The sequence below is a fragment of the Grammomys surdaster genome, unplaced genomic scaffold (genome assembly GCF_004785775.1).
Source record: "Grammomys surdaster isolate TR1022 unplaced genomic scaffold, NIH_TR_1.0 354, whole genome shotgun sequence".
Lineage (NCBI taxonomy): Eukaryota > Metazoa > Chordata > Mammalia > Rodentia > Muridae > Grammomys > Grammomys surdaster.
The window spans coordinates 360,634-387,614 of record NW_021604773.1 but is presented as its reverse complement, the minus strand read 5'-3'; the positions used below and the strand labels follow the sequence as shown (position 1 = coordinate 387,614).

Here is a 26,981-nt window from a genome sequence, read left to right as displayed (position 1 = left end):
GAACCAACATTAAAAATACGTTTTGAAAAAATTAAAGTTACAAGGATTGGTGAGATTTCAAATCCTCAGCTTGGGGGACTCAGGTATTGGTAGGTTTTTGTGGGAAGTTCTGGGATTGGTGGGTTTTCCTGCTTAGGGATTGGGGGCTTTTTTTTCACCCCTTTCTCCCTGCATTGGGCCCATGGGTTAGAGCGGGACATTGTTTCTGTCCACAAGCGGCTTTCGCTGAGGCTCCATCTCTGTGCTGCTCAGGGTGGCTGAAGAGGAGATGCTGCCACCGTGGACAGCTCCTGTGATGGCTGCAGGCTGTGGGGATGTCCTGGTAACACCATTTCAACAGGAGCTACCATCTTTGACAGCTCCTGCAAGGGCACGTGGCTGTAGGCTGGGGTGGGAAAGAGAGGCTAGCTACTACTTGGACAGATTTTGCACGCAGCTTAGGGACTACATTGGGATTAAAGGCATGGACCACCACTGCCCAACCTTGATCTGGATCTTGAGGTGGGAAAGCACAGCTTTAATCTGGGGCCCACCTTCTCCTGGAAGCCAATATGTAAGGACATGGAAGAAGGAAGCTTTTGCTCTCTGCCTGCTTTTTCTGGTCTTGCTAGGAAGTCCATTCCTTCACTGGCATTAGAGCCTGCTTCTCTGGGATCCCAGCGTCAGGATTCCAGCATCTACTGATGACCAGCTAAGACATCCAGCCTTATGGACTGAGCAACTTCTGGATTCTCAGACTTTCTGTTCATAGCCAGCCATTGTTGGAGTAGCTGGACCCTAGCCCGTAAGTCATTCTAATAATCCCCTTTCTATATAATATATAATATAGACAGAGAGATTCGTTCTATAAATTCTGCTATTCTAGAGAACCCTAACGCGATTCTCCATTGTTTGTTTCCCATATGGACACTGGATCCTGTCTACAATCCTTCCTCTGCTTAAACTCCTCCCAAGGCTCCCTTCCACCTCAGCTCCCAAGCCAGAGTCCTTGCCATGGTGTCTAGGATCTGCTCTTTCTGTGTCTCGTTGCCAGGCTGCTCCCTCCCCCTCCCTCTTCCGTGTTCCTTGTTTGCCTAGTTTACATGAGGCCTTGGGACCTATCCTCAGCACTAAATAAAACAACAGGTGTTGATACAAATATGTAAGACCAGAGCACAGAGGAGGGTCAGGAGTTCAGGGCCATCTTCAGTTACACAGTGAAGGCTAGCCTAGGCTACATGAGGCCCTGTCTCAAAAAAAAAAAAACAATTGCAAAACTTTTCCCCTCATTGCTTGCTGTGCCTATAAGTCCCTGTGTAAGTCTCTGATTTTAATTATATGCTTCCAAATGTCCTCCTTTACCCTTAGGATTACACTATGGGGGGTACATTCTTAAGGTCTGGGGTTCCTTCTCTGCAAAGAGGAGACTTTGATGAACAAAACAGATGAGTTCTCCACTTTTATGCAGTATACATCTTATACACAGAGATGGTCACAAAAGAAAGACTGAATAGGACAGGGTGAAGCACACCCATCATTCCAGCGCTCAGGAGGCCTGCGGTGGGAGGATGATGAGATGGAGCCCGGGCAAACAAGAAAGCTCTTGTCTGAAATACATGAATAAGCAAATAAAGAAAATATTGAGCAACAGTGCTCACTCTTTGGAGGAACACAGACAGGAAAGGAGGGTGTGGAGGAAGCTGCTTTTAGAAGCAAGGTCAGAGATGACAGCTTCAGTGCAGTAATATTTGAGTGGGGGAAAAAAAAGTGAGCTGCACGGAGAAGCCTGAAGAGGAAGCACTGTCAGAAGAGGAAGCAGAGAACTCAAAAGCTGCCTACAACCCAGCCTGGTTTATATATTTTTATATATACTTTTCAGTAATTTTTTTTTGCACCAAGTTTTCTCAAGTTATAGATGGGGAAACTGAGGCTCAGTTTCCCAGTGATTGGCAAATCGAGGAGTACTGAGTAGTTTTCTCTGGAGTCTTTTCTTATCCATTTAGTCATTAATTCAACATTTGTGGGTCTGTAGAGGGCTTTAGGGAGACACAAAATCGATCAGCACAAAACTGGTCCGTAGCTTAAGGCTGCTGGGGTAAGATCTGATTACTTATTAGTGAGTTATAGTGACAGAGTGATCATATCACTTTTTTATTAATTTAATTAGGTTTTTTTTTTTGTTGTTGTTGTTTTGTTTTTCGAGACAGGGTTTCTCTGTGTAGCCCTGGCTGTCCTGGAACTCACTCTGTAGACCAGGCTGGCCTCGAACTCTGGAACTCAGAAATCCGCCTGCCTCTGCCTTCCAAGTGCTGGGATTAAAGGCTTAATTAGGTTTTTGAGATGGTCTAAGTATGTAGTCCTGGATGACCTGGAGCTCATTATGTAGTCCAGGATGGCCTTGAACTTACAGAGATTCACCTCCCTTTGCCTCCCAAGGGCTGGAATTTAAGGCGTGCAACAGTCACAGGACTGTTTTAATAGTGTTTGAGCTCCCTTGCTGACCCGAAACTTTGACTTTCTAGCAGTTCTGGGTGTACAGGGCTGTAGAGAGGACACGGGTAGGGACTGCCACTTACCTGTAACCCCACCCCTGGCCTCTAGAGGGCGTCGAATCACCCAAAACACTGCCTGAAGCAAGGTGCCCAAGAGCGCTTTGTGGGATGGGCATTGGCCCGCCCGCTACTCCCTATTGGGCTTCATTGTACTGAGAGGCGAGGTCGCGCTTTAGCGGTCTGCGCCTGCGCAGTCTGGAGCGGTCCCTGCGCAGGCGCAGACCATTTAGGACCGGAAGTTGAGGCGTCCGTGGAGGTAAGGGGCGGGGCGTGTGTGCGGGGTGTCTGCGTGGCTGTGGTGCCTTCTGTAGGGCGTGTTTGGGGCTGGTTCCGAGCAGCCCGGGAGTTAAGAGAACCCCAATATAATGAAGGAATGTGCCAGGACCCAGGGAGCTCTGGCTATGCGCGATTCTTAGTGAGAAGCTGAAGTACCAAGAGACCCGGAACTGAATCTAGTGGCGGCACAGAGGGACCAAGGGACTGGGAAAGGGAGAGAGAAGGGGACCAGGGTGATGGGTTACCTCCAAGAGAGGCTCACAAGGGCGCCAGGAGCATATTGGCAAGAAACTCTGGATGGTGGTGTGACCCACAGTTATGGAAAGATGGAGTTTGAAACAGAACTTTAAAAGTTGGAGGTGATGGGACAGTCGTGCTTAAAAATGACGAAATGCACCCCAAATTCGCATTCCTCGTACTGCTTATTTAGCTTAGCAAAATAGTGTGGAAATAGTGTTTTCTTAGTGTTGTGAGAAAGTGAACAAATATGTATACTCACGTGATTGAGACTACACAGACAAAAATATCCGAGTGGTAACCTGTAAAGAAAAAGACCATTGGTAGATAAAAGTATTGACTGGAGAACTGTAAACATACGTAGAAGCCAGGAGCTAGGTGTGGAATCTGAGCACAGGAGGCTGAAGCAGGAGGATTGTGAGTTAAAGGCCAACCCAGACTACATAGGATGACTGTTGTCTCCAGAAATAAATAAATCTGAGAAACGGTGGAAACAAAATGGAGAAGGTAGAGGAAGTCAAATGGAGGTCTGAGGAAGAGAGAAAAGAGAGAGAGAGAGGGTGGGGGTGAGATAGATAGATAGATAGATAGATAGATAGATAGATAGATGTGTTGGGAAGATGGCTTAGTAAACAATACTTGGACATAATGGTGCTTACCTGCGATCCCAGCACTTGGGTGTGACTGGATGGTGAGTTCAAGGTCAGGCTGAACGACATGAGACCCCACCTCAAACAAAACCCAAATCAAGTGAAGGAATGCTTGAGGGAAGAGACTCCTTGGTGGCCATGGACACTGATGTTGGACCTAGCCTAAGTGGGCATTCTGTTGCCTAAAAGGAGCTCTCTCCTTTTTTACTGTCCTCATCTTTTCTTGAGGATCACTGGCTTCATCTTCATCTTTTCCTCATTCCCTTGTAGAATAGAGTTCTCTGAGTCCTGTCATCACCAAGCTTCAGTCTTTACTCAGAAGTGTACTCTGCACAGTGTCTGCTGTGTCTGTGGGAATCACCCCACCACTTCACAAGATCTTCCTCACTGGACACTCAAAGGTAGCTCTAACGACTCCCAGGAGGGGACCAAGTCCCTCCCACCCCTGTGACTGCATAGGGCAAACCTCTGGACTCTTTCTCGATGGCCCTTGAGAGAATGAAGGCTGACTTGGTGGGTTCGCTAATGTCATCAGGAGATGATTCATGGCTTTTTGGGTTATTCTCCCCCCAGGTTGGATGCTCTTGTGCCTTTGCTGTTTTCCATCTGTTGGGGAGAAAGCTTTGAACCGGAGTAGTAGTGGCTATTTGTCCTCCTTGCCCGTGCTTTTGATATTTGATGATACTGCCCCCATTTTATAGATGAAGAAAACGACTTCAGGTAAATTTACTTGCTCGTGGTAAATGGTCAGATTCAAACCCGCTTGTTTCCAGGTTCTTTAACAATGAAGTATGTGAGCCCTTAACATCATAACCAACCCCCACTTATTAAATTTTATTTATTTGTGTGTGTGTGTGTGTGTATAGGAAAACTTGAGGGAGTCAGCTCTTTGCCCCCATATGGATTCCAAGATTCAAACTCTGTTTACCAGACTTGATGGCAAATGCCCTTATTCACTGAGCCATCTCATTGTCCTTATAAATCCTTTTAAGAAAGAAGAATGAGGGGCTGGAGAGATGGCTCAGCAGTTAAGAGCATGGGCTATTCTTCTAGAGGATCTGGGTTCAATTCCCAGTACCCACATGGTGTTTCACAACTGCCTATGAGTCCAGTTCCAAGGGGATCTGACTCCAAGGGCGTCAGGCATCAGTGTGGTATAGACATACATGCTGGCAAAACACCATACACAGAACAAGATACATCTTTTAATAAGAAGGAAGAATGAAGAATTTCCCTCCATAAAATTGTCATTCAGCTTCATGTGCTTCATTGTGGTTTTTCTTCAACTGATAGACAAGACTCTGACTTTAAGCAGAATGGCTCAGTGGCAGAGCACTTGTGTATCATGTGTTAGGGATTGGGTTCTGTCTCAACACTGTAGGAAGCAGAAGGCATTTTCTTACCTAGCCAAGAAGTAGAGGGTTGACAGGAACTAAGCCATGAACACTAATGATATCATCAGGTGTCTCCCACACCCCCTCACAGTGGCAATCCCTGTGTGTTCCCATTGTGTCTACATGCAGGGTTTTGTCTAACGTACATATCTAGGAAAGACTTATGCCCCAGAGCTACTCTGAATGGGTTCAGGTTTAACCCGACTTGTCTAGTTAGATAAAAACAGAGGGCTTCTCTCTCCTAGCAACCAGGTGTAAATTCCAGAGTAGGGACCTGACTGGGTCTTGTGTCCAATTCCTCAGGTCACAAAGAATACCATGGCTGGTCAGGCCTTTGTTGTTTGCCTAAACCATGAGAGCCATATGTATGAGGTGAGCTGTTCTCTGAAGGAAGATGGGAACTTACCAGGCAAAGCATGGCATGTGCCAGGCAGGCAAAACCAATCCCTAGCATCACAGATAGATTCCATTCAATTTCCAGGGACTACATTAAATGTTGTGAAGCCCGATGGACCCAGATGAAAAGTCTGTTCCCTATTTTTGTTGTTTTTGTCTTCCTTCTTACAGGATTCTCCTGTCGATTGAACATGTGACCAACATGTAGTAGCATTAAAAGCCTCCTCCTCTTCCTCCTCCTCCTCTTCCTTCTCCTCCTCCTCTTCTTCCTCTTCCTCCTCTTTCTTCTCCTCCTCCTCCTCCTCTTCCTCCTCTTCCTTTTCCTCCTTTTCCTCCAGTGCTTGAAGAGTAGCAGGCTTTTAACTGATGTTCTAAAAGTAAATGGATATCTTCTCTTTTCTTCTCCAAACATCCAGGTCCTAGAAGTCCAGAATGAACCCTTGTCCTTTCCAGAGATCACTGCAGGAGCCATGAAGTGCTTTGTGCGTCTCCACCTACCCACCAGGCCCCTGGCTACCTACCCTGCCATCCACAGTGCCCCTGTATAAGGAAGGGGAGGTCACTCTTTGAAGAGAAAGCGGTTCCTGGGGGCGGGAGTTAGGTGAGAATACTTGGTCTAAGTGATCAGAACGGAGACTACTTCTGTGACAGCACTTCGATAGGAACTATGCCTCCTCCCAGGACAAGGGAGGGGAGGGATCGCCGAGATCGAGACCACCATCGAGCTCCCAGGGAGGAAGAGGCCCCGGAGAAATGGGACTGGAACTGTCCAGAGACTCGTTGCCTCTTGGAAGATGTATTCTTCCGCGATGAGGACTATATCTGTCGTGGTTCAGAGGAGTGTCAGAAGTTCTGGGCTTTCTTTGAACGCCTGCAGAGATTCCAGCACCTCAAGACCTCCCAGAAGGAGGAGAAGGACCCTGGGCGTCCCAAACAAGCCGTTGCTGCTTTAGCTGATCTGCCTCGCACTTACGACCCACGCTATCGCATCAACCTCTCCATTCTCAGCCCGGACACTCGGGGTCGTCATGGGCCCGGCAGAGGGCTGCCCACCGAGAGGGTGTCGGAGTTCCGTCGTGCACTGCTTCACTACCTAGACTTCCAGCAGAAGCAGGCTTTTGGGAGGCTCGCCAAACTGCAGCATGAGCGTGCGGCGCTTCCCATCGCCCAGTATGGGAACCGCATCCTGCAGACTCTCAAGGAACACCAGGTGGTGGTGGTGGCCGGGGACACAGGCTGCGGCAAGTCCACTCAGGTGCCCCAGTACTTACTGGCTGCCGGCTTCAGTCACGTGGCTTGCACTCAGCCCCGGAGAATCGCCTGCATCTCACTGGCCAAGCGCGTTGGCTTCGAGAGCCTCAGTCAGTATGGCTCCCAGGTGAGCAGCACACCAGGTTCCTGGGTTTTCCACTGTGGAATGGTTAATAGTCCTCGTGGCAGTGTGCATAAAAGTTAACACTTAGGCACTGAACCAGAGATGATTCTTCTAGAACATGTCTCTACAGATGAGCTTGTACAGGGTCCAAATGATAAGAGGCTGCTAGCATCAACCAGTATAGCACCTTAACAGCTAGACAGACGGGAGCCTCCGTCATGCTCATTTCCTGTCAGCCATTAAAGACAGGTTGTTGTTGTTGTTTTATGTGTGTGTGTGTGTGTGTGTGTGTGTGTGTATCTTCATCCCTGGCCTGTTGCTGTCCTCTAAGCTCTAGAATGCTTGAATTTCATTTTGAGACAGGGTCTCACTGTGTAGACCAGGCTGGCCTTGAACTTACAGAGATCTGCCTGCCTCTACCTCCCAAGTGTTGGAATTAAAGACATGTGCCACCACACCTGACAGCCTCTAGGATTCTAATCCTGTCTCTACCACTTTCTGCTGTTGCATTTATTTATTTTTATTTTTTATTTATTATGTATACCTGTGTGCCAAAAAAGAGCACCAGACCCTATTACAGAAGGATGTGAGCCACCATGTGGTTGCTGGGAATTGAACTCAGGCCCTCTGGAAGAGCAGCCAGTGCTCTTAACCACTGAGCCATCTCTCCAGCCCCTGCTGTTGGGTTTATAATGCAACGCTCTTCGGCCTTTTCTCCCGTGTCCCTTCTCCTTGTTCTTCCTATGGTTAGTACACTTTGAGTCCTGTTTTGAGAATTTCTGCCCACTTTTAGGCTATGAAAAAGTACTCCTGTCGGGCAGTGGTAGTACAAACCTTTAATCCCAGCACTAGGGAGGCAGGCAGAGGCAGGCGGATGTCTGTGAGTTTGAAGTCAGCCTGGTCTACAGAGCTAGTTCCAGGACAGCTAAGGCTATACAGAGAAACCCTGTCTCAAAACAACAACAACAACAACAAAAACAAAACAAAACAACAACAACAAAAAAACTACTCCCCTCCCCAAAGAACGGCACTTAAAGCCAGAGTTCATCAAGAAGGTGTGGGTGTATGTGGAGGTATGAGTGTATGGTGTGTGTGTTACTGATGTGTATGTATGAGGAATGTGTGTGTGTGTGGTGTGGTTGTGTGTGTATGTGGAGGGCATGGGTGTGTGTATGGGGAAGATGTGGTCTAGTGTGAGGTCAGGGTTAAGAAGTATTTCTCAGTGTTGTTTCAGCTGTTACCTGGATAAATGGCTGTGTTCCCTCACGTGGAGTCAAGATAGGGCGGTGGGGTGAGGGTCAAGTGAGCTATGCACTCACAGCATTCTGGTAGTGTTTCTGGTGCATAATAAAGACTCAAAGAGGGGCTGGAGAGTTGGCTCAGTGGTTAAGAGCACTGACTGCACTTCCAGAGGTCCTGAGTTCAAATCCCAGCAACCACATGGTGGCTCACAACCATCTGTAATGAGATCTGATGCCCTCTTCTGGTGTGTCTGAAGACAGCTACAGTGTATTCATATAAAATAAATAAATAAATCTTTAAAAAAAAAAAAAAGACTCAAAGAAAGGGGAAATCATAACTGTTAGGATTCCTGTCCATTGCTCTGATAACAGGAACTGCGTCAGACATGGCGAGAGCATAACCACATGTAGTCTCATGCATCCAGGGGAGGAAATCTAGGACACCCTGTGTGCCAAGCAGAACCAGAACTCCACACCAATCACACAGGACTCCAGTCTGACCAGCAGCCACGGCTCTGCCTCAGACTTGCATGTAGGACAGGGAGGAACCCTGGTACTACGCCCTCTGTCGTGTTCTCTCTTGACCTGACACTTTCCTTCCTCCCACCCCAGGTTGGCTACCAGATCCGCTTTGAAAGCACTCGGTCAGCAGCCACCAAGATCGTGTTCCTGACGGTGGGGCTGCTCCTACGGCAGATCCAGCGGGAGCCCAGTCTGCCCCAGTACCAGGTCCTGATTGTGGATGAGGTCCATGAGCGACACCTGCACAATGACTTCCTGCTGGGTGTCCTGCAGCGCCTGCTGCCCCAGCGGCCTGACCTCAAGGTCATCCTCATGTCTGCCACCATCAACATCTCTCTCTTCTCTAGCTACTTCAGCCACGCTCCTGTGGTGCAGGTGCCTGGGAGGCTCTTCCCCATCACGGTGAGCACCGCTGCGGCCTCCCTAGACTCGGGCTCCTACTCTCTGTGTGGCCGGCAGCCCCTCTTGTTAAAGCATCTGGTCCCTCAATGTTCCAACCTTTAGGGTCTGCTAGGGGAGAGGCATATTTTTCTTTTAGGAAATACAGCTCTTCCAGAGGGAAAGACCACTCTGTGTTACACAGTCCTTCAGGGCCTCAGGCTTCTCACGACTCTACCACGTTGCAGGGCAGGGCTCTCACAGGCAGGCTTGAAGTTTTGGACTGGATGGTCTGTCATCATAGGACCTTTAAGTGCATCTCCCCCTCTCTATACAGATGTGTCCTCCTCCCCTCCCCCTGTTGGTGTATCCAGATGTTGCTGTTGTGTAGAGAGGAGGCTCTGTCCTTGTTGGTGTAGTCAAGCGGTCGGGCAGGACCTCAGTGTTGCTGGTAGTCTGTGGGTTCACATGCATGTGTATGCTTCCTAAGAAGTACTGGGCATGGCCCTCTCTGGCTCAGCTCTTCTTGCTCAGGGTACCATTCCCTAAGAGCACACGTGCGCTTCAGTTAACACACCTTTGTAGTTGGCACCTGGATCTTAAAACCTCTAGCACTGCCAGTACCCAGAAACCTTTGCATCACCTCATTGCTTTTTTTTGTTTGTTTGTTTCGAGACAGGATCTCTCTGTATAGCCCTGGCTGTCCTGGAACTTACTCTGTAGACCAGGCTGGCCTCGAACTCAGAAATCCGCCTGCCTCTGCCTCCCAAGTGCTGGGATTAAAGGCGTGCGCCACCACCGCCTGGCAACCTCACTACTTTTTGATGTTACTATCTCCTCTAAAAGTTACCCACGTTGAGTGTGCCACCTACCAACCAGAACCCCTCCCCCCGCCCCCGTGAGCCCGTAGCCCCTGCCTGCTTGCTGCCCCAGAGTGATAGCATGTTGCTGAACTTTGCTCTCTCACAGGTAGTATACCAGCCGCAGGAGGCAGAGCAGACAGCATCCAAGTCAGAGAAGCTGGACCCACGGCCTTTCCTGAGGGTGCTGGAGGCCATCGACAATAAGTATCCCCCCGAGGAGCGGGGGGACCTCCTTGTCTTCCTCAGTGGCATGGCAGAGATCAGCACAGTGCTGGACGCTGCCCAGGCTTATGCCAGCCTCACCCAGCGCTGGGTGGTGCTGCCGCTACACAGTGCCCTCTCTGTGGCCGACCAGGACAAGGTACTGAGTGCAGCCTGCAAAGCAGGGTGGGCGGGAGTCTCTAGGCCAGGAAGCATGTGTGGCTACACTGGTTGTATCCCCCAACCCCAGGTCAGTGGGTTTCTATGCATGTGGTCACATGGCCATCAAGTGGCCAAGTAGCCTGTAAACCCTGGATATTTGGTCCTGGGGATCTTAGCCAGAAGTTGGCAGATTTTCTGTGAAAGACCAGAAGGAGAGGCTTTCAGGTTTGTAGGCCATAGGCGCTCTCACCGAATTCCAGTGACATCTTATGCTCAAGGACATGTGGCAGGCTGGATGTCATCATAGCTGTTGATCTTAGCCATTAAGCTTAGCTGTTTCCAAGCACCAAGACTTATGCAAAAGGGGCTTTGGTGGCAGTGTGAAGGAGTCAGGAGACATGGGACTGACAAAGAGTGTGGGGCTTTGTCCTGAGCACATGAGGGAGCCATAGGAAAGCTCTGAGCAGGGAGGGGAGCATATGGGGATGGGTTGGAACGTGTTCCTGTTCTGCTAGAACCAGGAAGATGGAGGGTGGAGACAGAGGGCCTGGACTAGGGAAGGAGCCAGGGCTTAGGGGCGGTGTAGTTGAAGGGATGTTTTAAGAAACATTCAGGGCCTGAGGAGCTGAGGGAGGGAGGCCTGGGATGGCTCAGGTGATGTGTGGTGAGGTAGGCACCCAGGAGTGTTCGTGCAGAGGCTGTATTAGGCCATGGGTGAAGTATGCCTGGAACACAGGAGGCCACTGGAACAAGCAGGTCAGTCAGGGCTGAGTTAGCTCCTGACGTGATCTCCTCCCCTGCCCCAGGTGTTCGACGTGGCTCCAGCTGGAGTGCGGAAGTGCATCCTGTCCACCAACATTGCCGAGACCTCAGTCACCATCGATGGCATCCGCTTCGTGGTGGATTCTGGTGAGGATGGCACTCTGCCCACGCCTCACCACCAAGAGGACATGGGAGGAAGACAGGCATACATAGAGATGTGGCCGTGGAGCTCTAGACCCCTGCAGGGAGGGAGTGGTACTGAGCTGTGGAGCCCAAGCAGTACCTCGGCAACCCCCACATGTTCCAAAGACTTACATAGGGCCCCAGGGCCTTTGTGCTTACTGATCTCCTGCTGGGCTCTATCCCTTTCTAGATAGCCCTGCCCCAGCTTTCTCAGGGCCTGCACATGTGTTCACACCCGATAATCACCCCCTGCTTCCACAGTTACTTTAAATCCACGGCTCTGTTTATTTTCTGTGTTCCCAGCGGGAGGATTCACCGGTACAGCCTAGCATAGCTGCTGAGATGTGCCAGAGCCGACCAGTGGGGTCTGGTCGTCGACACTTTTGTAAGATGCGAATGGTAACAACACTGCCCTCAGGTTGCAAGGAGGAATAGACTGGTTCTCGTGGGCGTAGGGGCAGTCAGTACAGTGTGAATCCCCAAGAGCATTAGGACTTAGTGGGCATGGCAAGTAAAACATCCCATAATATCATGTATCATGAAGACATTGTTTAAGTGCTGTTAGTTAGACACAGCAAGCTCTTGGCTTTGAGGCAGTAGAATGTGGCAACAATAATGGATTGTGTGGCTGTGTACTTGGTCCTGGGAGACCAGCATCAATGGCTACACCTGCGCCTGTGTATAATAGCTGCTTACTTAATCAGGGTGTGTGGGATGACAGCTCCATCTGAAGGAGCAAAGATCAGGGAAAAAAAAAAGGTAAAAAAGGGGCGTGTGTGTCAGCCAGCCTTCTACCTAACAGACCTGGCATCATGGCTTCTGCAGAGATGTGCCTGGCCGTGGCTTCTGTCCCTGGGGACCCTGGGGACCCTGGGACTTTGGGCCTGTGGTACAAAGTGTGAGTGTGTGACAGCATGATAGCTCACTCAGGACCAGGAAGCAAAAGGGGGTGGAGCCAGAGCTTGGTGAAGCCCTACTGTCCCCTTCACATCGCAGTGACACGAAGTCCTCCCACCGGTCCCACCTCGGAAGGGTTGGGGTGCAGCATATGCTGAGCACTCTTTATCCATGGTCTGGAAGTCAGCAGGATGTTGGGGCAGGTCTAGAATATTCTCTCAGGAGCTGTGGTGAAGAGTGGCGTGTGTGGGGTTGAGCTGGTGTCCAGCTGGGCTTTGTGCTGCTGCGCATGCTCAGTGCCCTCCTCAGCACCCGCTCCTACCCTCTCTCCACCCAGGGAAGGTGAAGGAAATGAGCTACGACCCGCAGGCTAAACTGCAGCGGCTGCAGGAATTCTGGATCAGCCAGGCCAGCGCCGAGCAGCGCAAGGGCCGAGCGGGCCGCACGGGCCCGGGTGTCTGCTACCGCCTCTATGCCGAGTCTGACTATGATGCCTTTGCCCCGTACCCAGTCCCGGAAATTCGCAGGGTGGCCCTGGATGCACTGGTGCTTCAGGTGAGGCCTGCTGACCTCGCTGCAGGAGAGGAGTCCAGAGGGGTTTTGACCAAGTCAGGGCTGTCCACGCTCAGGTTGAAGAATTGTTCCTCAGATCCAAGGGCACATTCAGGGCTTTGGCTGCTGGAAGCAGAGCTTTTGACACCGGATTCCTTAAAACATTTAAGCCATGACCTTTGTCACGTACTGTAGCTTTTGGTTTAGTTTCTGTGACAGAGGTCCTCATGGGACGGCCAGCAGAGCTCTCTTGCTCTCACTGAGTAGATCTCTGTGTGTATGTGGCTTGTCTGGAACTTGCTACGTAGCCCAGGCTTGCCTGTGTGTGTGTGTGTGTTTGTGTGTGGTAGTGGTGGTTTGAGGCATGGTTTCTGTATTCTGTAGCCCTGACTCAGTTGTGAGTCCTAGAACTCAGAGAGAGAGATCTGCCTTCCTCTGCCTCCTGAATGCTGGGATTAAAGGAGTGTGGGACCACACCCAGCTCCTCTAGGCCGGCCTCCTGCATTTGTCTCCCAATTGCTGGGATGAGGCATACATCCCTCTCCTCACAAGACTTTCCTGGGAGAAGACTCTGGAGTGAGAACAGCTGGGGGTGGAACTCTGATACAAAACCCAGCAGTGCTCAGTTTGCTGCCTTGTCACCTTTCGGAAGGCCGGGCTGCGTATGCATCTGTCATCCAAGCACAGTCAAGACCGAGTAGCAAGGGTGTAGAGTATCGTGTCAGGACTGAGGCCAGAGCTTAGCTAGAGAGCCTCGCTTGAGTACAGTGCTTAGCCCCATCCTCAACACTGTGCAGACCCAGCATGGCGGCCGCACTTAGCATCCCAGCACTCTGGGTCAGGTTCATTTCCGGCTCCATAGTGAGTTGAGGTCAGGCTGCTCTGTCTTAAAATGGAAGCGTAGAGAGAGTTGGGAGTGTAGCTCAGACCTAGGACCCTGGATTCATTGTCAAAGATTGAAAGAAAAAGAAGACAGGAAGCAAGGGAGGCAGCCACCCATACCTGCTGTGTTTCCCACATAGTCCAGGGGTGTCTGGGACAGATCCTCTGACCCACGGCTGACTTATCCAACTGCCAGTTAAAATGACAGCAGCCTACCAGGGGCAATGGTACATGCCTGGGTGCACATAGAATTTGAGGCCAGTCTGGGCTATGCCAAGAGCCTGTCACTAGATCTCAGATACAGCCACAGAGGCACTGGCCTGGGCAGTGTGGGAAATCTAAAGCAAAAATACACACTTCACTTTTGCTTTCTTTTTAATTTTTTCCCCCAACTTTTCAGGGTGTGTGTGACAGAGAAGATACATGTGAGAAAGCGTGTGTGTGTGTATATATGTATGCTCGTGTGTGTGTGTGTGTTGAGGCAGGATCTCACTCTGTAGTACAGGCTGGCCTTGAACTCAGAATTCTCTTGCTTTGGCCTCTTGAGTATTGGATAACATGCTTTACCCATGGGATGTCCTTTTCAACAGCATCAGGGAACAGGGTAGAAGGTAGGATGGCAGGTGGATGGCCAGACATCCAAGCCCCAGGTGGTCCAGGCACTCTGAACTCTCTTGTCACCAGAGAGGTAATTGTTCTGGATGCTGAGATGAGCCTGGTGATGGATGGGGGTGTTTTGTTACATTCTCCTGGAACTGACTCACCTCCTGGGCCCCTAGACGGATGGAGAGTCTTCAGTTTACAAGTAAGAAAAGCATAGTCATGTGTCACAGGCTTGCTGCTGTCCCCCCAGAGGCGGCATGCCCAGCCAAGGAGCAATCCAAGGATTTTTGTGCTGTGGTGGACTGGTCCATGCAGTGACCCTTGGTAGCTCTAGGCTTCTGCCCAGCTTCCCCCACCCAGAGAGGGTGTCAAGGCCACTCCAGCTGCAGTGTGCCTTGTCCCAGGGAAGTTTTCGGATTGGGCCAGTGCAGTCACATTAGAAGCTCACCAGAAGTCATTGCTCTAATGGGTTGAGGAACTGCAGTTCATCCAAGTAGAGTTTTGAGGGAGACAGACAGACCTCAACATTGCAGAAATTTTGGAGTTTGATGAGTCTGACGTCTGTAGTCCATGTACCACAGTGACTCCCTTGTTCCCTGAGGATATTTGCCTCTCATTTCAGATGAAGAGTATGAGTGTCGGGGATCCACGCACCTTCCCCTTCATCGAGCCCCCTCCACCTGCCAGCGTGGAAACTGCTATCCTCTATCTCCAAGACCAGGGGGCCCTGGACAGCTCGGAGGCCCTCACCCCCATCGGGTCCCTGCTGGCCCAGCTGCCTGTGGATGTTGTGATTGGTAAGGATCCCTTCCAGCAGAGCTCACAGACTTGCTCATCTGCAGTGACCCATAGTGACCCATAGGCCTTCCCAGGACATTCACAGACCAGGAAAGTGAGCGGTGTGCGCAGGGGTGTGATGGCACAGGTGTGACAGGGAGAGAGAGAGAGAGCATGCACAGGAGATGGACAGGAGGTATAGGGAGGGCTGGGCCCTACTATCACCTCTTGGGAAGCTGACAGCTGTGCGGACATGGGAATCGTGGAGACGAGGCATGAGCAAAATGGGTGGCGCATTCCCACATAAGCCAGACGTACCATGTGTAACTTTAGACTTGAGAGTCCAAAGGGAGGTGGGAGAGTCCAAAGGGCGATGAGAGACCGTTTTTGGTAATTCATTCTGCCTAAACAAACATACCCAAAATATTTTACAATGTCCAATTGGCATGAAATTTTCACGGTATTTGTGTTGTTTCTTCATGTAAGTCTCAGAAGTCCAGTGTGTGTTTTGTATTCCAGCACACATGTTTGGATCAGCTGCATCTGAGTACTTAGTGGCCATGCGTGACTAGTGGCCGCCATATTGGACAGATGTGGCAGAAAGGCAGGCCAGGCCGAGGCCAGTGCAGAGGCCATGTGGCGGGAACCGTCCAGTGTGATTGTGGAAGCCTGTGTGGCTGGCAGAGGAAGAGGGCAGATGAGGTCAGGGGAGGGGGGCACCTTAGAAGGGCAAGTAAGAAAAGACAAGCAGACTTCCGCTTCCAGGTCTTGCTTCTGGAAGTCGCTTTCTGAGGCGGCCTTCATACGTGTGTGGCCTTTGTGACTTCCACCCTGGTGTATCTCGGCCAGGTGCAGAAGGTGGTGGTGCAGCCATCCACCTCATCCTCGACTTCAGGTGTGGATGTGTGAGTAAGTGACTGTGAGGACAGACGGTTGTGTTATTGGCTCGGGTGAGTACATGAACCTCATGTTACATGATGCAGAAGACATTCATTCTAAAAGTCAAGAAAACAACTGGGTCGCATCGTGCTAAAAGGGAGGTGACACCACTCTGCTCCAGAGTGTTTCTGACTGGAAATGGTTGAGCATGGGAGAGCGGGGAAGGCAGTTCAGTGCTTTTAAAGGTGTGGTCTGCTGGGAGCCACATATATTCATCTTGTCTCAGTGACAATAATATTGTCATCAGGTGACAATAAATGCTGTGAGACTGAACAAAAAGAGAGAGAAGAAAAACAGGAGACAGCACTCAGGCAGGTCGGTGTCCAGACCCGGCATATGCGTGTGCTGGCAAGTACTCATGTGTCCTTGAGAACAGAACACGTCCGCTCTGCAGCCCCCTTCCTTCCTCTCCATTCTCCTCCCAGCCATCCCTGCCTGGTAGTCTCAAACACCCAACAGTGTGTGTAGTCAAAACCATACAAAGCCCCAACATTGTGATAGCAGGGTTTAGCCTTTGTATCTATCTTTCCACTAGAGCAAAGCTTCTCAACCTTCCCGACGCTGTGACCCTTTAATACTGTTCCTCGTGCTGCCATGGATACAGTCCCCAACAATAACATTATATTCATTGCTGCTTCATGACTAATTTTGCTACTGTTATGAGTCATACTGTAAATATTTTACATACAGATTATCTGATATGCAACACCTGCACAAGGGTTGTTCAGCCCCCAGTGAGGTTGTGTCTCACAGGTTGGGGCAGCTGTACTAGAGGCCCGCTGGTCTGCGTGACACAGTAAGCTTCTCCTTCCAGTAGCTTTGGCGTGCTGGCAACAGTGTTAACTAACCCCCAGCCTGTCATTAGACGCCATGAGCCAGGAGTGTTGGAGAAGCCAGTGGGACAGTGAAGAGCCAAACCCCAGTCTCCCAGAGCTCACATGTGCACAGGAGGAGGACAGGTCTACTCCTGGGGGGACACAGCACACTGCCCGTGAGGGCACCAGGCAGCAATGGGGCTAAAGTGGCACTCAAGCAGAGGCCTAATGGCAGGCAGGGACAGTGCTGCCTCTGGCTTGGGGTCAGTGAGAAGCTTTGGATGAAAGACTGGAATGTTTAAGGAGAACTCTGCTCTGTGTGTGGTGTGTGTAGGGGGTGAGCAGAAGATGAAGAGATCAGTCTGCTGAGTCAGGAGATGACCAGGTCTGGGGCCCAGTGAAGCCTGTGTCACCTCTGACTCCACACTGTTGAGGTTCAGTGTCCTGGAGCGGATGGGGTGAGCCTGTTTCTCCCCATCACTAAGGAGGGGCATTTGCCCTGAGGGAGTGGGCCTGCAAGCTCAGTCCTACCCGTGATGTGCTGTGAGGGCTCACTCTCACAGGGCAGTTGTCCTGCTGCAGATGTTAACACTGGGGGTGGGCGCGGCCTGAGGGGAGGATGAAGGTGCCTGGTTGAGCAAGATCTGATGAGCCTTTTACCAGCCTGATCCCAGAGGACTGTCAGCAGGGGGCCCACAGCTCTCAGACACAGGGCCTTTCCACAGCTCAGATCCACCCACTTCTCTGGACAGCTTGTCCCTGCCCGCTCTGCCCTGCTGGCCCTGGGTTGTCATTGGATGTGTCAGGCAGGCTGTCTCTTCCTTGTGCTCATTCTGAGTCACTCCTGTACCTCAGTTCTCCTGACTCATGATGTTCTGCCTCCGCCACAGCCCATGTTTTGCCACCTCAGCAGGGCCACCCACGCACTGCTGCCCAGCTCTGTGGATGAGGTGATCTCCCCCGTTCCCTGCAGAGCAGCCCAAAGTGGCTGGGTGCCATGGTCTCTGAGGCCTCCAGTGGCCCAGCAGATGGCTGGCTGTGTCAGTTTAGAAGGAGTTCAGGCTAAAGTAAAGGAACCAGAGCTGAGGGATGGAGAGCATTCGTGGGTGCTCTTGCCGAGCTGTGCCAGGGGAGCTTCAGGCTCTCACCCCATTTCCTCTCCTCTTGGTGAGGACGTGGCCTCTGATCCTCATCAGGATAGGTGAGGAATCAGGCTCAGCTAGGGATGTGCTCCAGGGCGTGGGGCAGGCACCGTCGGGGGAGCCGGAGAGCTTGTTGGCTTTATAAGCTCCACGTCATCTCCTGGCGTGGGTGTGAGTCTGTGACCTGCTTGTCACCTGGGGGAAAGCAAGCATGTACCGTGGCAGAGCAGAGGGCACGTGGCACAGACGGCCCCCGATGGGCTGGCTCTAAGTGACTCACAGTGAGATGCTTTTGGGGCAGTCCTGGGAAGCCCGCTGCTGTGTCTCACAGGCACAGAACAGGTGAATGATAGGAACCGAGGGGGATCTTGGCATTCTGGGGCCTCCTTCAGCCCTGGGCCTGACTAGCCTTGCTGCAGCCTCGATTCAGTGCCTTGCACTCCAAGAAGCACTATTCAAGGAGAACAGTGAGGATGCATAGGCATGTGACGGGCAGGCAGTCAGGGCCTGAGCTCCCAGGAAGTCCACACAGGTCCTCAGAGCCCGGGGATTCCCAGCTCCTCACTGACAGGCACAGGTATATGGACACGGGTTTCTACAGTGTGTGTGCCCATGGCGCATGACCTTCCCTGCCCCACCTCACCTTCCTTTCAGCCATCCCCCTCCCCATTTTTTCTACTCTTGCCTCTTCCTCCTCCTTCTTGAACTAAATGAAGGTTGTAGCCAGTTTTATTTGCTATACGTACAGTAAGCACCAGGTAGCACAGCCCAGGGCAGGCTGTGTGCAGGTCTCACTAGGGAACGAGAGCTGTGGCCATTGGGAGTCACGGAAATCAAGCCAGGGAGGGCTGGTGGAGGTCACGGGTAGCTCAGAGTTTGGCCAGCACTAAAAAGGGCCCTGTGAGCTGAAGGATGTAGGAACTTCGGTGGTGACCTCTAGTGGAGAGATGGGGAAATGGCGGCTCTTTCCCGAGGTCAGGCCATTTGGTTTCCAAGGCTCTTTGTGAGCAATGGAGAAGGAGGTGAAATCGGCCCCTGAATCACCCAGAGCAGAGAGCTGACCTTCCGAGGCTTAGCTCTGCCCCTGCTGCCCACAGGGAAGATGCTGATCCTGGGCTCCATGTTCAGCCTGGCAGAGCCTGTGCTCACCATTGCTGCCGCCCTAAGCGTCCAGTCACCATTTACCCGCAGTGCCCAGAGCAACCTGGACTGTGCCACCGCCCGGAGGCCGCTGGAAAGCGACCAGGGTGACCCCTTCACGCTCTTCAATGTCTTCAATGCCTGGGTGCAGGTGAGGCCAGGCTGGGTGCCTCTGTCGTTCAACCCGACTGGGGGACCTTACAGCTGTCCTGCTTCGTCTTCCTGAGCCCTGATTCTACCCGAGGAATCCCTGTCCCTGCCATTCTTGTTCTGGGGCTGGGAGTACGGTGGGGGTGTGGCAGCCAGCAGCCAGCCCAGGATCCACAGGGAACCTGACAGAACCCAGTGCTGTCTAGGTAAAAGTCAACCTTCTCGGGGTTCATTGAATACCCAGTCCAACATTCCTGAGCCCTCATCAGTGGCAGTTCAGGGTAAACTAACCAGCGTGCTGTCTGGGTGCTCCTGTTGGGGTACAGCGCTGGGGAAAGAGGCTAGGAGGGTCCCTTAGAGCGGTCCCCAGCCTGCCCCTGCTTCAGAGCCTCCCGAGCCAGGGCTTGCTCCCACAGCTGGCCAGGTTCTCACTCTGAGGTGTCTGCTCCTCAACCAGGTGAAGTCTGAACGAAGTGGAAACTCTCGAAAGTGGTGCCGCCGCCGGGGTGTGGAGGAGCACCGGCTGTATGAGATGGCCAACCTGCGGCGCCAGTTCAAGGTGAGGACTGGACCCTTCTGGGTGACCGGGACACCACCACATCACCATTCCACAAGGGGAGCAGGACTGGGGCAGTCTGAGCAAGGTGTCAAAAGCGTGGACCTTGAGGAGGGTTCTTGGGGAAGGCACATGGGTCATTGTCTGTATGGCATCCTGAGGGAGAAGCCCACCTTGGCCCAGGGTGCTGACCTGCAGCTCAGGCTGAGTTCTGAGGGGAGGGGCATTCAGGGTGACAGGACAGCCAGTGTATCTGCAACCCAACGTGGAGTGGCATATCCTGGCTCTGCCACGTTCTCACAGTGTGGTTCCCCCTGAGGCCCTGCCCTCCACCCCTACCCTGGGGCCTTAAGCGTCCCCTGGAAACTTCCCCTGGACGATGAAAGTAATGACACTCTTCAGTCCCAATGAACAGACACACATAGCTGCCCAGGTGCCACCTTATGTCCACGAGGCAGGCCGTGTGGACAGTGTGGCACTCTGGACACTGGAGGTGAGTGAGGCCAGCTGTGCTCTCCACCGTTGTGTGCTTCTGTTCTGTGTGCGTCTCTCCATCACTTAGGGGAAGCTCAGATACACAGCTTTGTGGTGGTCTGTAGCACGGAGGCAATAGGAGTTCCTGGGGTAGTCTATGGACTCGATGGCAGGTGGGTCAGTGCGGGCGCAGAAGCCTTTCTAGGCTCTCAGTGTTGCGCTCAGTCATTCCCCGCCCATGTCCGCAGCTTCTAGAGCTTTAGTCTATCTTTGTTGGTCTTGAACCCAGGGCCGTGTTCATGCTAGGTAAGTACTTTATCAATGAGCAGAAACTCCCAGTCCTCTTTTCTTCACAGGGCCTTATGTAGCCCAGGCTAACCCCAAGCCCATGATTTTCCTGCCTCATCCTCTTGAGTGCCAGGGAAACAGGTATGCATGGCCAGGTCTGGCTTGAGATTTGGTGTTTCTGACAGGTTCCCAGGCACAGTCCATCTTTGAGAGGAATCTTCTGGGGCCAGAGGACCTGTGCCCCATGTTAGCCCTCAAGTGAACCTGCAGGCAGCTCTGGGAACAGCTGTCTTGACCCTCCTGTGAGCCATCTGTGCCTGACCAGATGTTCCAGGGCTAACTAGTAGGAGCTATTCCCAGGGCACAGAACTCAAGGCTGGGGCAAAGGACTGGCCCCACCCCCCAGCCTTTGGAGTATGGGATACCCTCACTTTGCACTGAGGAGAACATACCAGGAAGTTATCACATGCCAGCCTGTGAGCCTGTGTCAGCCCAGAGCCCACTAATTGCGCCCACTCACCTGTGCCCTTCTCGTTCACAGGAGCTGTTGGAGGATCACGGGTTGTTGAGTGGGACCCAGGCAGTGGCCCCAGGGGACAGCTACAGTCGACTGCAGCAGCGCCGAGAGCGCAGGGCCCTGCACCAGCTGAAGCGCCAGCATGAGGAGGGTGGGGGACGCAGGCGCAAGGTGCTTAGGCTGCAGGAGGATGGCTGCTCCAGCGACGAGGACCACGAGGGCTCTGCCTCCCAGCGGGCTGACAGCGTTGACATCCAGGTGGGACAGCCAGGTACTGGGTCGGGGGTATGAAGGGGCATGGAACACAGGAGACAAACACCCCCAAGGGTGCCTCGCTCTCCCCCTGGGTGATTTCCATCGCCCCTCCCAACCCGTGCATCTTAACATAGCACCTTCTAGAGCAGGGGTGGGGATCCCTCAGAGCCACCACTGATCCTTGCCTTTACAGGATGTGAAATTCAAGCTTCGGCACAACCTGGAGCAGCTACAGGCAGCTGCCAGCTCAGCCCAGGACCTGAGCAAAGACCAGCTGGCCCTACTCAAGCTGGTGCTTGGGCGGGGCCTGTACCCACAGCTGGCTGTGCCCGATGCATTCAACAGTGGCCGCAAGGACTCGGACCAGGTAGAGTTCCTTTTCTCTCAACACGTTTCCTGAGCACCCACTGTGTTCCAGGAACTTAGTGTGACAGAAAGACCCTTGGCTTTGTCCCTGGGTCGTTCTGCACACTAACCAGAGGGGACAGGGCTGGAAGAGGGCAAGGCAGAGGGTCAGACCCAGTTTGGGCGGGAGTCCGACGGACTTCGTGGATGAGGAGGAACCTGAGTGCCATCATGGAGGAGAAGGACCTTGTCCCTGGGGAGGAGAGAGGGGGACTGGGTATTCTGTGGGACAGGTCAGAAGCCTCTTGTTCCAGTGCTTGCCTTTGGCCTCTGCAGATTTTCCACACGCAGGCCAAGCAGGGCACCGTGCTGCACCCCACCTGTGTCTTTGCCAACAGCCCTGAGGTATTGCACACACAGGGGCAGGAGGCCTCAGGCCAAGAAGGGAGCCAAGGTACAGTGACCCTGGTGGCACATGAGGGATGGTGGCACCTCCAGCTCAGGTCCCTCACTCGGGCGTTCCCTAGGGCTTCTTCTCGTCCTCTGTTTGTGCAGTGCTGTGGGAGGGAAGCTCCAGGGGAAGCTTTGCCGGCGGGCTGCAGACTGCACTGTGCAGAACTGCCCATGCCAGTGAGGCACTGTGGCTAGCACTGTGCTGGCCGGGCCGCCAGAGCCTCAGCTTGGTCCTGAGGAGGGAGGTTCTCCCAGCTTTTGTGCAGACACGCAGCAACAGGCAGAGCCACTGAGGCCCCTCGGGAGCCAGCTTACCCTCCTTGGCGTGGAAAAAAAGACAACTAGGCTCCGGATCGTCAGGGTGGAGGGCAGAGTGAACACTGTTAACCACAGTGACCTAGTGCAGCCCTCGCTGCTGGCATTTCCTTCTGCCCTAGCTCCCTTTCTGTGGTCATTCTTTGTGGTACTAGGTATTGAACCCACGACCTCACACAAGCAAGACAAGTGCCCTACCCGGCTACACCCTCAGCTTCTCGTTTTCTCCACTTTGAAAATTTCTGACTGTACGCGGCAGTGACGAGCCGTGGATGCTCTTGAGCAGCCTCAGCCGTGGCCACCGTCCCCAGCCTTGTCTGTCCACTCACTAGCTATCTGGAGGGTCGGGTCCATTTTTCCCTTTTTGGTCTTTGCTGGAGCATTGTATTTTCACAAATAACACTTCTACATTTATTTACTTTGCGTGCGTTCGGGGGCAAATATGTCACTGCATGCCCCGCAGGCAGAGGTCAGCCTGAGGGAGCCAGCTTTCCTTCCACCATGTGGGTCCCGGGGAATCAAACTCAAGTTGTCAGTCTTGGCAGCAAGTGCCTTTACCAGCCAAGCCCTGCTGGAGCCCTTGCCAGAGCATTTTAAAGCACATGCCAGACTTCATGTCATTTAATAACAAGGATTGTATGTGTCAGAATAGCACCGATGACCCCATCAAGGTGGATAGCCATTCCTTAGTGTCAGGCAGTAGCCAAACTTACAGGCTGTGGCAGTGTTTGTAATAATCCGAAGTCATCATATGCCAAGGGCGTGCGGTCTGCGTGCGGTCTGCGTGCTGTGTGACTACAGGCCTTGAGTGATGATGGGTGGTCATGCGTGTGGGGGGAGTCAGGTAGGCCTGAGCTGCCGCTTTTGCTTTTCAGATAACAAAGACCAAATGAGCTGCAAGCACCAGCTGCTGGCCTTCGTCTCTCTACTGGAGACCAACAAGCCATACCTGGTGAACTGCGTCCGCATCCCGGCCCTCCAGGTAGGCCTCTGCCTATGGTTGTGGGTGGTTCTCATTTGTGGCTCTATGCCATGGTTACTTGCTGAGTGCCCCCTGGTGCCAAGCACTGTCCCCAGCACCCCGAGGCATACTGAGGGGTCACATCCTCTCCTGCCCTTCTGGGCTCACGGTTCGGGGAAGCCTATGTCATGTCTTCAAGGGAAGCCAGAAGCACATGTGAGACCCTGCAATCCCAGCAGGTAGCTCATGAGTTCAAAGCTATCCTGGGCTATTTGAAATTGTGTTTAAAAAAAAAAATCACCAGGAAAATTAGGGCTTGGGGAGTGGCAGGTGGGGGCACCGAGTGGTACGACACGAACTGGTGACATGTGCTGACTGGCTGCAGTCCTGAAGGGACCGTGCCAGACTCACAGGAGTGTCCTTAGCTGAGGGCCAGCATGTACCAAGGCCCAAGGCAGGTGTGTGCTGCTGTGTACAGCTGGAGACTGGGACAGGCTTTGATGTGGTGGTTGTGGGAAGCCTCGTCCAGGAAGAGGCTAAGGAAAGTGCCAGGCCTGCCCACAGTCGCCTCCACGGGCTAGGTGTTCCGGTCTGCTCACAGGAAGCTGAGGTCAAGCCACCTGGGCCGCACAGGGAGAGGCAGACCACAGCTGTAGGGTCACGTGCTGCCACATGGATCCTCCTGTCAGTCAGATGTCTTCACTCTTCAAACCCCTGTGATTTTGTTCTCGGGGACGGACAAGAGCCTGTGTAGGGGGCCTCAGGAAGTTGCGGCTCATGACTCACTGAGGCCTTTTCCGCATGCCAGCCAGCATTACTGGGCTGGAGATCTGTCCCAGCCAGATGGGGCTCACATGCAGTGGGAATACAACCAGGGCTCCTGTGCAGTACAGAGAAAAGATGGTGTGGGACCCCGTGAGACAGCGGGAAGGAGACAGTCGCCATTTGAGGTGACAGACAGTCGCCATTTGAGGTGATGTCTGGATCCTCCTCCGCTCCCCTAGCTACGCCTTGCTTATGATGAGGGATCTCAGATGGACATCACCAGCCTCCAGTCTGTCTCCCCAGAGCCAGCCCTGCCCTTCTTGTGGGATTGGCTCTGCCTCGGTGTCAGGAACCCCTCTCCCTCTGGGGTCTTTCCAGCCTCTATGTTCCTGCCTCAGCCTCCAAGGACTGGGATTAAAGCATGTGTCTCCAGTTAACTACTTCCTTTTGGTCACACCCCCTTTTTGTGACCTCTCCCCCCCAAGGCACTTTGACTCTTAGGTTTCCAGGACATTCTACTCTTTTTTTTTTTGTTTGTTTTGTTTTGTTTGTTTTTTCGAGACAGGGTTTCTCTGTGTAGCCCTGGCTGTCCTGGAACTCACTCTGTAGACCAGGCTGGCCTCGAACTCAGAAATCCACCTGCCTCTGCCTCCCAAGTGCTGGGATTAAAGGCGTGCGCCACCACTGCCTGGCATTCCACTCTTTAATTTTGTCCTTGTCTCTGTAAGTTGAGTGTTGGCTGGGGGCTGGGCTGGCTCGTGCTGACCACTGTGTCTCTAGCATGGCACCGGAGCATGGCGGATGAAGCCTGCAGCACTGTTGGGTGGTTATAACCGAGTGGACAGGGGGAGGGGAGGATGTCTGGACGGGAGAACAGGCAGGTGAGGGGTAGACACGTGGATGGGTGGACAGGTGGGGGATGGGCATGAAGCTGGACGGGCAGGTAAGGGAAGGACAGATGAGGGTAGAAGGGTGGGCGGCTGGGTGGAGGGATAGGTGAAAGACAGGCAGAGGCAGACAGTGGAGTTCATGGATGGACGGGTGGACGGGTGGATAGATGTGATAGATGAGTAGGAGAGGGACATGGTGTACAGTGATGGGCAAGTAGGCGGTGGGCAGTGAGGGGTGAACAGGTGAGTGCATAGATGGAGGAGTGAGTGAGGGGCAGGCAGGGACGCAGCCAGGTGACGTCCATTGGAGGTGACATCCTGAGCTGCACAGCTCTCCTCTTGCAGTCCCTCCTGCTGTTCAGCCGCTCCATTGACACCAATGGTGACTGCTCCCGCCTAGTGGCTGACGGTTGGTTGGAGCTGCAGCTCACAGACAGCGAGAGTGCCGTCCGGCTCCTGGCAGCATCCCTGCGGCTCCGTGCCCACTGGGAAAGTGCACTGGACCGGCAGCTGGCCCACCAGGCCCAGCGACGGAAGCTGGAACAGGAGGACGACGTGGGGTCTCCAGCACTCAGTCCCCAGGAGGTGGCTGCTCTGAGCAGGGAGCTGCTGCAGTTCATGGCGGCCAAGGTACCACGTGGTGTCACTTAGTGGGGGCTCATTTAAGGACTTTTCTATTCAAAGAGGCTCAGTGGTCCCTGAGGTCACGTGGTTGATACCTAGAAGCACTGGTGTTTGGCTCCAGAGGCCATACTGCTAGACATCGCTATGTGCCAGTCACCGAGCGAGTGGTGATAGGTGCCTTCTGCATGCATGGTGTGAGTGAAGGATATGTGGAACACGAGGGCCCAGGGGTCTGAGGACAGAAAGGAAGATGTGGGCAGAGTGGGCTGAAACCACTCTCATGGGTGGGAACAGTCGCTTCTGATTCCGAGCCATGGGAGTCCAGGGAGAGAGATGAATCCAGGCTGACATCAGCAGGGCTGGGAGTGAGGGGCGGGAGGGGTGAGAACGGGCCTAAGCAGTTGGGGAGAGGGGAGCAGGCCTGAGGCACCTTGCAGGAGGGGCAAGGCAGCCAAGGGCTGGCTGTGGTCTCTTCAGCTGGAGGCAGCAGAGGGTGAGCCTGGGGAGGGTGGCTGGAGGAGCCACCGGGGCCACGAAGGTCTGAAAGCCAGTCGGGAGTGGCTTAGGCAAAGTCCGAGGGAGGCCTTTAGGCAGAGCTGGCTCTGGGGGTGCCCGCTCCTCTCTGTCCCTGCTCTCCCTTTTCTCTAGGTGCCCTACCGCCTCCGAAGGCTCACTGGTCTAGAAGCCCAGAACCTCTATGTGGGACCCCAGACAATCACGACTGCCCCTAGTCTGCCCGGCCTCTTTGGAAATTCTGCCCTGTCCCCACACCCCACCAAGGGGGGCTACACTGTCTCTGACTATCTCACCTACAACTGCCTCACGGTGAGTGAGGTCACTTTCGGCTCTGGAGTGGGTGGTCGGTCAGAAGCTCCAGGCCCAGCTGCCAGCCACAGTCACACTTTCACCCCGTAGGGGCTGGGAGGCGCCAGCCGCCGAAGCAGGGGTCCCGACACATTTCCTCTGTTGTAGAGTGACACTGATCTGTACAGTGACTGTCTGCGTTCCTTCTGGACCTGCCCACACTGCGGCCTGCACATGCCGTTCACACCCCTGGAGCGCATTGCTCATGAGAACACCTGCCCTGAGGCACCGAGTGACGGTGCAGGCAAGTCTGTGTGTGTGTATGTGTGTGTGTGTATGTGTCTGTATATGTGTGTGTGTGTCTGTGTGTTTGTATGTCTGTGTGTTTGTGTGTCCGTATATGTGTGTGTATGTATATATATGTGTTTGTGTCTCTGTATGTGTCTGTGTGTATGTGTGTCTATATGTCTTTGTGTGTGTCTGTATGTATGTGTCTATATATCTGTGTGTGTGCCTGTGTGTTTATATGTCTAGGTGTTTGTGTGTTCATATGTGTGACTGTATGTGTATATATGTTTCTGTGCGTGACTGTCTGTGTCTGTGTGTCCTGTGCCAAGAGTGATGTTCGTAACCACTGTCCATCACACATTACTTCCTGTGTCTGGC

At 53.0% G+C, this 26,981-nt stretch overlaps 1 protein-coding gene across 4 annotated transcripts in view; it reads left to right on the top strand.

Annotated features, from left to right (window-relative positions):
* The first annotated feature begins 3,776 nt into the window (after positions 1-3,776).
* Positions 3,777-26,981, top strand: part of Dhx34 (DExH-box helicase 34) — a 27,458-nt gene continuing 4,253 nt past the window's right edge. For 2 of the 4 annotated variants that reach the window (XR_003712926.1, XM_028779493.1), the window contains exons 1-17: positions 3,788-4,095; positions 4,268-4,414; positions 5,901-6,862; positions 8,713-9,024; positions 9,970-10,224; positions 11,033-11,135; positions 12,406-12,623; positions 14,728-14,902; positions 18,876-19,069; positions 19,526-19,627; positions 20,928-21,161; positions 21,352-21,525; positions 21,840-21,957; positions 23,147-23,253; positions 25,233-25,517; positions 26,160-26,336; positions 26,484-26,619. Coding sequence is in view for 3 of the 4 variants with exons in the window: in XM_028779493.1 (XP_028635326.1) it covers positions 6,152-6,862; positions 8,713-9,024; positions 9,970-10,224; positions 11,033-11,135; positions 12,406-12,623; positions 14,728-14,902; positions 18,876-19,069; positions 19,526-19,627; positions 20,928-21,161; positions 21,352-21,525; positions 21,840-21,957; positions 23,147-23,253; positions 25,233-25,517; positions 26,160-26,336; positions 26,484-26,619 (3,301 nt within the window). In the remaining variant the exon portion in view is untranslated. Of the gene's footprint in view, positions 4,096-4,267; positions 4,415-5,900; positions 6,863-8,712; positions 9,025-9,969; positions 10,225-11,032; positions 11,136-12,405; positions 12,624-14,727; positions 14,903-18,875; positions 19,070-19,525; positions 19,628-20,927; positions 21,162-21,351; positions 21,526-21,839; positions 21,958-23,146; positions 23,254-25,218; positions 25,518-26,159; positions 26,337-26,483; positions 26,620-26,981 lie in introns of those variants that run through there. The other 2 variants (XM_028779494.1, XM_028779495.1) reach the window with 2 other exon arrangements.